The sequence below is a fragment of the Aedes aegypti genome, chromosome 3, assembly GCF_002204515.2.
Source record: "Aedes aegypti strain LVP_AGWG chromosome 3, AaegL5.0 Primary Assembly, whole genome shotgun sequence".
NCBI lineage: Eukaryota > Metazoa > Arthropoda > Insecta > Diptera > Culicidae > Aedes > Aedes aegypti.
In genome coordinates, this window is record NC_035109.1 from 341,921,667 (window position 1) to 341,933,181 (window position 11,515).

General features: G+C 45.4%; 3 protein-coding genes across 3 annotated transcripts; 2 read left to right on the forward strand and 1 right to left on the reverse strand.

Annotated features, from left to right (window-relative positions):
- Positions 1-1,358: 1,358 nt before the first annotated feature.
- LOC110678244 (histone H2B) lies at positions 1,359-1,733 on the reverse strand. Its single transcript, XM_021850863.1, has one exon. The coding sequence runs from the start codon at positions 1,731-1,733 to the stop codon at positions 1,359-1,361; it is 375 nt and encodes a 124-aa protein (XP_021706555.1).
- Positions 1,734-1,925: 192 nt separating this feature from the next.
- LOC110677866 (histone H2A) lies at positions 1,926-2,434 on the forward strand. The gene has a single exon (XM_021849598.1). It carries the CDS (start codon positions 2,012-2,014, stop codon positions 2,384-2,386), a length of 375 nt encoding a protein of 124 aa, XP_021705290.1. The 5' UTR covers positions 1,926-2,011; the 3' UTR covers positions 2,387-2,434.
- Positions 2,435-8,273: 5,839 nt separating this feature from the next.
- Positions 8,274-8,585, forward strand: LOC110678245 (histone H4). Its single transcript, XM_021850864.1, has one exon. It carries the CDS (start codon positions 8,274-8,276, stop codon positions 8,583-8,585), a length of 312 nt encoding a protein of 103 aa, XP_021706556.1.
- Positions 8,586-11,515: the final 2,930 nt, after the last annotated feature.

Genomic DNA, 11,515 nt, shown 5'->3' on the forward strand with positions numbered 1-11,515 from the left:
AGTGCACGTGCTACTATGGATCTAGTTTATCTGAGAATGTTTTACTTCAAGAAGCAAGCACCCTCCCTGCGGTGGAATCTGCAAATGAGCTAGTGCGAAATCTGCCCGAATAGGCATCGGTTTTGCTAGCTGCAGTTGCATCGAATGAACATTCCATACAATCTCTTCTGGCGGCAGTAGTACCGGACATGTCGCGCTGAATTCGCGACAAATTGTTCTCGGAAGTCCCTAACATGCCCCACGGCACGTGTTCCCGGTGTAGAAACTGCACCCTACACTCCCCCGATCGAGATATATTTTTGTGTACAGTGCCCTCAGGGGCTGTTCAACGTGTCTGTCCGTGCTAGTACTGAGCAACACCCGAGCCAGGAAGCCGAATGGCAACCACACAACGTGTCATGTCACCATCATTCGCAAATTTCATAACGCCAACAATGACCATTTGCAACGCGCCCACCACCCATTGTGTATAAGAATGTTTTCCCAATTTCGTTTGACCCGTTACATCTCGAAGACACACCACCCACCCATGAACTATGTGAATGGGCCCCATCAATGGGAACCGATTGATGGCATTATCGAGATTATCCGATCGATAACATTTGCATCAACTGTTGTTCGATAAACGTTATTATGATAGCCTGAACTGCTGGGATGCTCTTACGAGATCGTTTGTAATGGGACGCTAGAAAACATAATGAGCTTCTTTCCAATACGTTGAGAAGAAGAACGAACGAACCACGAAACTTGTCATCATGCCTGCCTAGCTAGCTAGTCCTATGATGTCAAAATTGTCTAAACTACTAACATGCAGCACAACCGATAGCAAAAATGAAGTTGTTAAGGTGCAACATGGCAATCAGCATAAATATTGAACTTTAAACGTTCTGCTAGTGAATGGAGTGTGGTTAAGGTACAACATTTTTTTGCAATCAGCAGAAATGTTGAACGTACGAAGTGGATCTTCTTGTTTTAAATTCAAACGGATGGAAAAACTTAGATCTAGGGTTTTTTTTGTGAACAGATGTTTCCCTATACTGCTTAACAATGAAATTCCTATTATTTATTACGCAGCTGAATGGGGATCCAAATCTCTGCAACTGTAATCGTTATAATTAATCAATACTGAAACTGATAACATCGAATAAATAAAATGAATTGGATAAATTCAAACTGATCAGAGAGGGGGGTGTTGTCACGTATGAAGTCACCGCCGTGACACTACCTCAGTCGGTTCAATAGTGTGATAAAACAGTCTAGTGTCAGATTTTCAAAATCAACTCTTTTTCGGGATTGAAATAGTGGCCCTGAAAAGGGCCTTTTGGTTTGGTGTGATTGAACGCAGTGTCGGTCGTCATTTACTTGGAGCTGGTGTACTTGGTGACGGCCTTGGTGCCTTCCGAAACGGCGTGCTTGGCCAACTCTCCCGGGAGCAGAAGCCGGACGGCGGTTTGGATTTCGCGGGATGTGATCGTCGAACGCTTGTTGTAGTGGGCCAGGCGGGAGGCTTCGGCGGCAATACGCTCAAAGATGTCGTTGACGAAGCTGTTCATGATGCTCATGGCTTTCGACGAAACGCCAGTGTCGGGGTGAACTTGCTTCAACACCTTGTAGATGTAGATGGCGTAGCTTTCCTTCCTGCGCTGCTTCTTCTTCTTCTTATCGCCCTTGACAATGTTCTTCTGGGCCTTGCCGGATTTCTTCGCGGCCTTTCCGCTGGTTTTCGGTGCCATCGTGCTGCTAACGTTGTTTTAGATTCCAAACGAAAACTGAAACTGATGCCCGACCGAACCAGTCGGTTCTCTTTTATACCCGTAGAATGGTGAGCGCTGTTCCGCCCCTTCGCTTCGTTTGCTACTTCATCCATTTCGTTCGCACCATCCTAGTATGAGTGCAGCGCAGGGCTACGCATGTATAAAAGATACCCTCATCCGGTGAAATCACCATCAGTACCGCTTACGTACGCTTCGTGAACGTTTGTTTCTCAAGTCCACTCAAACTCAACCACAAAATGTCTGGCCGCGGCAAAGGAGGCAAAGTTAAGGGAAAGGCAAAGTCCCGTTCCAACCGCGCTGGATTGCAGTTCCCAGTCGGTCGTATTCACCGTCTGCTCCGGAAGGGCAACTATGCCGAGCGTGTCGGTGCCGGCGCTCCAGTCTACTTGGCTGCCGTTATGGAATATCTGGCCGCTGAAGTGCTCGAATTGGCAGGAAACGCTGCCCGTGACAACAAGAAGACCAGAATCATTCCCCGTCATCTGCAGTTGGCCATCCGCAACGACGAAGAATTGAACAAGCTGCTGTCCGGTGTTACCATCGCCCAAGGTGGTGTTCTGCCCAACATTCAGGCTGTCTTGCTGCCGAAGAAAACCGAAAAGAAGGCATAAGTTACACTGCGTGCATCAAACCAAAAACCGTCCTTTTCAGGACGACAATATCCAGTCCACCGCTAGAGAGTTGTTGTTGAAATATTGCAGATTTATCTAATTTAGCCACAGAGAGGATCGATGAAGAGATATCGGCCATATTATGACCATTTCTGAATCAATTCCTAGATTCCGCGGGGGGAAACGTTTGGGCTTCTTAAATGTTCTGTTCGGGATACCTCGAACTTTCGATTTTTGGAGTTCAATTTGCCGAAACAGAAACATAAAACATTGAAACAGCCAGCCCTGCGTGAGCTGTTCCTGAAGAGAGAGGAGGGTAAACTGTTCATCCAGTTCCTGCCCCATTTTCTACTATCTACTGCTTGACAATAGAAGAGTTGATGAAGCAGGTAGTATTTAAAAAACTTATATTATTTATTCGAGGAAAGGCTATATCAGGAGCTCCTAATATTAAAGGAATCAATCAATTTCCAAACCCCACAATTATCAATTATAACTATCATAGGGGTGTGTTTCAAAGTAAACAAGCCAAAGATTACGTTTCAATCATACGGTCAAACTTTCAATGTTGGATGTTCGAGTTGTCTAGTTTGTAGCAACAAGGGGAGGCGAGCTGGGAAAGCTTCTGAATCCGGAAAAGAGCATAAGAAGAAGGGGAAACATACGGCCGGTACCAGAGAATGAAGTCCGCGCTGGAGATGCACATTCAAAAGTGTGTGCAAAGCGAAGCATGAAGGGACAACTCGAGTTGTCGGTTGGTTGACGTACCTCCCTCATCAGTGTTGAGAGTATGATCGTTCGGTGGTAGGAGGAAGGTCAAGGGGCTTTAGGAAGTAATCGTTCCCCCAGGGGAACAAACAGTTTTAGGTACACTGAAGGGAAAATTGCTCACACAACTCTTTTAGGGAATGCTCTAGTGGCCCTGAAAAGGGCCGTTTTGTTGAGAATGGCAACTATAATGCAGACCGAATTTAAGCGCGTTCTCCACGGATACGGCGAGCCAGCTGGATGTCCTTGGGCATAATGGTGACACGCTTGGCGTGGATGGCGCAAAGGTTGGTATCTTCGAAAAGACCGACCAGATAGGCCTCGCTCGCTTCCTGCAGGGCCATGACAGCCGAGCTCTGGAAGCGCAGATCGGTCTTGAAGTCCTGGGCGATCTCACGAACCAGACGCTGGAATGGCAGCTTGCGGATCAGCAGCTCAGTCGACTTTTGGTAGCGACGGATTTCACGCAGAGCAACGGTTCCTGGCCGATAACGGTGAGGCTTCTTGACACCTCCGGTGGCTGGGGCGCTCTTGCGAGCGGCTTTGGTAGCCAGCTGCTTGCGAGGAGCTTTTCCTCCAGTAGACTTACGAGCAGTCTGCTTGGTACGGGCCATTGTGTTAGATGATGATTAATTTGCTTTCAATCCAAACGGATCAGTTGAAACGCAGCGACAGAATGAGGGTCAAAAAATTTTTTTTTTTTTTTTAAATTAATATGTATGTATTTCATTTTTTCTTGTTGAAACAATCATTTTTCTTACATTCTAAGTGATACCGCTATAAGCTTTTCAAACTTTGATAGTTTTCATTTAGTTATTACTAACTTGTTTATGTTTTGTTGTTTGAATATTAATGATAATTTTTAAACATTTCATTGTTTTGTTTCATTATAATCTAAATCTAAACTACTCCTAACTATTTACACTATTTACAATATGTACAAAGAACCCATGTTAAACATAGATGTTCCTAATTATTGGCCATTCGGATTGAACAGTTCTGTTTCTATGTTTCAAAGCTACATTTTCCAGCCTTACCGCAATTGGGTCAAGATTTGCTAGCCGATGGACCTCGGCCGTCCTTGTGTTCCATGGGAGCTTCAGAATCATCTTTAGGTACTTGTTCTGAACGGTTTGTAGCTTCCTAATGTGGGTCCGGGCACATCCCATCCAGACCGGGGAGCCGTACAGCAACATTGGAAGGACTACCTGTTTGTAGATGGCCAATTTGTTGGTTCTGGAGACCTTCGATCGGCGATTGATCATCGGGTAGAGCCTTTTCAGCGTGGAAGTGCTCATTAGCACCCTATCGTTGACATGCGGTCGGTAGAGCAGCTTGCTGTCCATCAGAAGACCCAGGTATCTCACCACGTCAACCCAGTCTACTTCGTTGCCAAGCACTTTTATTTTCCCGTTCGGTTTGAGGCGGTCCGTATTCCTATGCGGGAAAACAATGACTTGGGTCTTGGTGGCGTTCACCCGGATCTTCCAATTTTTCAGGTACTTAACGTAGGCATCAAGTCCTTTTTGTAGTTTGTTCACTAGCGCTCTGATGACCCGCCCGGTGTAGCTAATCGCTGAGTCATCAGCGAACAGCGATAGGGAGCCTCTAGCTGGAAGCGGGGGGATGTCCGAAGTATACAAGTTGTATAGTATCGGACCAAGTATACTGCCTTGTGGCACTCCGGCTGGGATTGGGTACGGACTCGAGAGTGTACCGGAAACGCTAACCTGGGATGTTCTTCCGGCGAGGTAGTTGGAGATAATCTTCACCAGATAGACGGGACAGTTCTGCTGGAGTAGCTTGTGTGTGAGTCCGGCGTGCCAGACATTATCAAAAGCTTTTTCAATGTCTAGCAACGCCATGACTGTTGTCTTCGACAACTGCTTCGACCGCCTGATCTGGTTGGTCACCCTTTGCAGTTGGTGCACTGTTGAGTGCCCCCGCCTGAATCCAAACTGGACATCCAACAGTATATTGTTCGCTTCGGTGTGGTCCAGAAGCCTACGGTACACAACCCTCTCGAACACCTTGCTTATTGACGAGAGTAGGCTGATTGGTCGGTAGCTGGCTGGATTGGTGGGATCCTTCCCCGGCTTCGGAATGGGAACCACCTTCGATAGTTTCCAACTGGAAGGGAAGTATCCTATCTCGAGGCATCTGTTGAAGACATTGACCAGAACGTTGATCGCCTTGGGGCCAAGATTCTTGAGGACTATATTGAACACTCCATCGAACCCTGGAGCCTTCATGTTTCTCGTGAACTTGATGCTAGTCGTCAGTTCTGCTGATGTGACCCTCTTTTCAGCTGGAAGCGCGTTTGGTGTATTGGCCAATCGGTTGATGCTGTCGGTTACCAACGGCTCCATCGGACTAACTATATCCCGACCCAGATTATGCGAGGCTAGAAACTGCTTTGAAATGGCATTTGCCTTTTCACTGGCTGTTAGGCAAATTTTGTTTGGTTCTCTGAGAGGTGGTATTGGTTTGGGTTTTGTTTTTAACACTTTTGCAAGACGCCAGAAGGGCTTGGAGTAGTTTGGCAAATTTTTGAGATCTGTGTTGAACTGTTTGTTTTTAAACTTACTAACTCTATTGGCAATGATTCTGTTAAGTTTTTTATAGAGAATTTTACGGGATGGATTGAGGGTTCTTTGATATTGTCTTCTAATGCAATTTCTAAGGGATATTATTCGTTTCGTGGTATTGTCAATGTTGGTGAACTTACTTACTACTGCAGTTGATGGGATGAATCGGGACTCCGCCTCACCAATGGTATCAGTGAGTTCTCGGAGAGCATTGTCGATGTCTTCCGCCGTCACCAGAACCGGGTTCTCATTGGACCGATCCTCGACGAACTGCTGGAACTGGGGCCAGTTCGCACGATGGTAGTTTTTCCTCCGATACTGTTGTCGTGGATTGATGGCATGTTCCACCTCGAAAACCACCGGTAGGTGGTCAGATGGCAGCTCTGTCAAGGCGACCAAGTTGGAGCAGTTGTCCGAGATGTTCGTGATGACAATGTCCAATGTGGAACCAGCTCCGGCCGGGGAGAAGTGTGTTGGAGAATCCGGATGGAGAACGACATAGTGCCCTGCCTGAAGGTCCTCGGCAAGCACCATACCGTTCCTGTTGTTCCTCGCATTGCCCCACAACGAGTGACGGGCATTGAAGTCGCCAGCCAGAATGAACTTACCCATCCGTCGAGTCAGCTTCTGGAGATCGTTTTTCAAGCGAATGGAGGAACCATCCGAGAGCTTGCTCTGTAGTGGATTGTAGGCTGCAACGATTTCGATTGGCCCAGTCGGTGTAAGCAGTTCTACTCCGACCGCCTCGATGGTGCTCAATCGATAATCCGGCAGCGCACGGCACTTGAATCCCTTGCGAACGGCAATGGCTACGCCACCACCATGTTGTACACCAGGGCGATCCAGTCTGAAGACGGAGTGCTCCGGCAGGTAGAAACTTACGGACGGCTTCAGATGAGTTTCCGTAATAAATGCGATGTCGATTCGGTTGGCTTCTAGAAACTCGATGAACTCTAGATGTTTGGCCGCCAGGGAGCGGGCGTTCCAATTAGCAACCTTGACGTTGAACGTTGAAGCTGAGGAACATCTGCATCATCTGCATCATCATTTTCTGCATCTCAGCAACGAGAGCGGCGAGATGTGCAATCGTGCTGGACACAGATGTTGGAAGGGCCTCCGGTTGCGGGAAGCCTTGGTTGACTGGTTCTGAGCCACCATTCGGATTGCCCCACCTGAATCCGGGCGGGATGCCACCAGGGGGAGCTCTTGGCGGCGAACGTGAACGTTGCCAACCGGAGGATGACATCGGTGGAGGTAGCTCGGGAAACTCGTCGAGGTTGATGAGGTTTGGCTTCTTCTTCTTCTGCTGATTCGGCTGGTTCCTTGTTGTTGCTTGCTTCCGGATTCGTTGGTATTCCTCGAGCTTCGGGCACCGCTTGTCGGTCGACATGTGCTGTCCAGAACAGTTGGCACATCTGAACTCACAAGCACCCTCGAGAACGCAGTTTTCGGTCCAATGCTCCTGGGAACAGAAGTTGCACCTTGGCTTCAAGTTGCAGTTGCGGGTGCCATGGCCAAAGTTGAGGCACCGCATGCACTGCGTCACGCTGCGATTTGGTCCACGGTACGCTTCCCACTTGACAATGCAGTCGTTGAGGGTGCGCACTGCTTTCAGTGCTCCGAGAGTGGCACTTCCCTTCGCGAAATGTACCAGGTACAGGCAATCGCGATACTTCGTCGACGAGGTTGCCGCCCTCCTGTTGATGTTGAAGACAGCCAGCGGTTGTAGCTTGTACACATCCTTCAACTCGCATAGGATTTCGTTGGTGTCCATTTGCGAGAGACCGCGAACGACGGCTTTGAATGGTTTCTCCGCTGCCACATCGTGGGTGAAGAATTCTGCACCAGACTTGGAGAGGTACGTTTTCGCCTTGCTGAATTCCTGATCCGACTTGACGATGAGCTTAATGCCCATCCCGGTGAGCTGGAACTCGGCTCGGACGTTGATTGCTTGCATCACTTTCTTCAGCTTCTCGAGCGGAAGAGATTTCACCACCAACGGGGGCAGCTTCTTCTTCATCGGGGGAGAATTCGCCTTCATTGTACCACTGACGATCGCTCTCGCTTCGACCTGGGAACGAGGAACTCGCTCGCTCGGGGTGGCCGAAGTGTGGATGGAGCACTGGTCATCGTCGCGGTCGCTGATGTCATCCAACAGCGCGTACATGTTCGACTGGCTGGCATTCAGCTCGCGGCCAAAGTCGACTCCGCTGGAGGCACTGGATCGCTTGTCTTTCTTCGACAAGGGGCTGGATTGGGATTTATTGGGTGAGAGGCTCTTCTTCTTCCTCTTGCCACCCATTGCACTCGCGATAACTTTTCGAACTTACGAGGGTCAAAAAACCAGGCAGTCCTCTTTTATATGCTCATATCGATGCAGGCAACCAATCGGAAGCCACGGAAGAATAGAAAAAGCAAGAGAGGAAAGAAGAACTCAACCCTCGAGTGGGTATAAAAGTGGCCGCTAGTGTTTGGCGCAGCCATCAGTTCCAGTACTACCGTCGTCGAACACAGAACCAAATTCATCCAAAATGACCGGCCGTGGCAAGGGAGGCAAAGGACTCGGAAAAGGAGGCGCCAAGCGTCATCGCAAGGTTTTGCGTGATAACATCCAGGGTATCACCAAGCCCGCAATCCGTCGTCTGGCTCGTCGTGGAGGAGTCAAGCGTATCTCCGGACTTATCTACGAGGAAACTCGTGGTGTGTTGAAGGTGTTCCTGGAAAACGTCATCCGTGATGCCGTTACCTACACTGAACACGCCAAGCGTAAAACCGTTACCGCTATGGATGTTGTCTACGCTCTGAAGCGTCAGGGACGCACCCTGTACGGTTTCGGAGGTTAAATCGCATTCCAAAGTTTCGCTCTTCAAACGGCCCTTTTCAGGGCCACCAAACACACTCATCAAGGAGTTGATATGACAAATGTTCACACACTAAAAGCAAGGGTAATCTAATGGGACAAGCACTACACGCTTTTGCAGTCCGGCGGTGGCGTGGCTTGGGGAGAAAATTCTCGTCTCCGATTGGAAGACACCATAAAATGCCAATATATATACATACATAGTCTAGTCTAGTCAGCACTGTCATTTCCCGGGGTGGCACTACTGTTGTTACTTACTTGTTGTACTTCGGTCGGTTCGAAAACAACAACCGCTATGATGCCACGCCGGTGAAATCCAGTGCGTGCATCTTTCCATACCAATCTCACGTGCATGCATCTCAACTCCGGACTTCAGTGTCAGGTACGGAACGCTCGTCGTACCACTCCCTATTACCTATTACCACTCATCAAATTCCATTAGGATTGCGTTAGGAACTTCTTAGTTTGCCTCGCTCGGTTCCACAATGCGATGGACGAACAAATATTTCATCATGTTCCACACTGTACCTTATGAGAAATGTCCCGCTCACTGGATGCGGTTGCAATCAATATTTACAAGCACTGGAATTGTGTTCGCGCACCCGAAACGAAACGAAGGGAAAACGAATCACCGAACCGGGTGAGAGACGGGAATTTGAATCCACCGACGGGAAAAACCGGGAATTTGAGAAGGTCACCGGGAAAATCGTTTTGAACGAACATTTCCAAGCTTCGAATCTACAAACCACAACAAGCATTTATGACTTTGAACAAATCAGTTTGTATTGTATGTAATGTATTGAAAGTGGATGATGAAATGTCTACCGTAAAATGGGGTGTTTTCAAGCAACTTCTAGTATGTCAATAATTAAACAAAGGACAGCCCTACTACAGTAAGGACCCGATTTTGTCAGCCCCTCGATGAATTTTAGGCTGACCAAATCGGGTCATTTTATTTTGTTCCCGTTTTTCAAATTTCGACATGGTTACATGGACTTTTAAAGAGGGTACGTGGTAAAACATGACGATACCAATTTTTTGACAAATCTGAAATTGGCTGACAAAATCGGGTCAGTACTGGATTCTCTCGTCGCGTGCCAAACACAATTATGAGGATCCTATGGCAGATTTCTGAGATAATCATGAAAATGTGTGATTTTTGACGTAACTGCAAAACAGGGTTGTAAAGGAATTTGACTTTCGCAAATGAAACCATATTTTGCCAACAACAAAACATAATCTTTTTGATCAATAACTTTGATGCTTTCATTCATTTTCATAAGTTATGCTCAACCTCAATCAGATAATACATCAATATTATCGAACTTGGAACTCCTGCAAACGCAAACCGTTTTCTTTTAACTGCTAAATCTTTCATAGTTATTAATCTGGAAACTGTCAATACTTCGTAAAATTGTCTTGAATTGTTTTTGATACTTAAATGCAACAGGATCATAACCTATATACCGTTAAGTCACCAGTCACCGTGCGGCCTCCATTCACCGTGCACATATACAAATTCCTACAGAATATTCATACAATTTTCACAAATCATTCTTTGGTCAGCAAAATAAGATAAAACTGATGAAACGAAGTAGTTTTTGCCACAAATAATTTTGAAAAACCTAGTTTATGTAGACAAAATCATGTGAATTCTGTTTGATAACGAGATATTGCAACAATCTTAGTAGAAACGCCAAAAAATCACATTTTTTATTTTAACGATAGAGTATGAAATTTTTCAAAATTTCAACAAGTTTTCACTGTGGATATTATTAGTAAGATGTATTTCATCGTATGAGCAATGAGATTTAATGCAAATTAGAATTTTTATTGTGTTTCAGTCGAAACCCAAATGCACGGTGAATGGATCCTTTTCAATATATATGGATCCTATTACCGTGTATAGTGTAAAAGGCATGGAATTATGCGATAATATTAGATTTATTGTTATGTCGTCATTAAACTACTTCATATTTAGAATTTAAGTGAATATGGAATGGTTTGGACAATACAGTCAAACCTCCTATAACGATTTTAATTAAAAAATAATAATTTAGCCAATTTTTAAACTTTGTATAGTTTTTATTGTAAATGAAGATTTGAATACTCTTAAAAATGAATGCGCACACTACTAGCAACATAGTTGCTCCATTAACAACGTTTCTTCAAGATACAAAATCAAATCATGACGAAAACTATACGCACGGTGAATGGTGCACTAGTGTGCACGGTAAATGGTGACACATAGAACGGTACGAGGCGACCTTAACATGACATTTTCAAACATAATTTTTGACTAATTTTTTGTTATGCATCACTAGTTTTAGATTTTTCCCTGAATTATTATATAATTGCCCGCTACGTAGTGGTATTCTAGTACGCTTCAAATTATTTGGAATAGTTTTATATTTTTTTGAAGTGCAAATTTTTCTTAAATGCACGGTGAATGGTAGCTTGACGGTACAGTTAACTCTCCCTAACTCGATATTGAATTTGTCTTGAATTGGTTTTGATACTTAAATGCAACAGGATCATAACCTATATATTTGCATTTGCTTCTTTGAATGATTGTTCTCCTTCGTCTTCGAAAATAGCCCCTATTTGTTTTGCTGGTCTGCTCGATAGGTAGACAGTTTGACAGTTCGATAGGTAGATTTGGTTTCACTCTTCGCGCAACTCGGGTGCCTCTGAGAAAAAAAAAAAAAAAAAAAAAAAAAAAAAAAAAAAAAAAAAAAAAAAAAAAAAAAATCCCATATTTTCAGGGCTAGACATTTTAGTAATATTCAGTAACAAACAAAATAGTCCCCTTAACCTTTACAATGCAGCTTTACTTCACGGAACAAGCCTAAAGTATAATGGAACATATATCGGCATAAATCGAACGAGTTTTGTAACTTGGAAAAAGTAGTA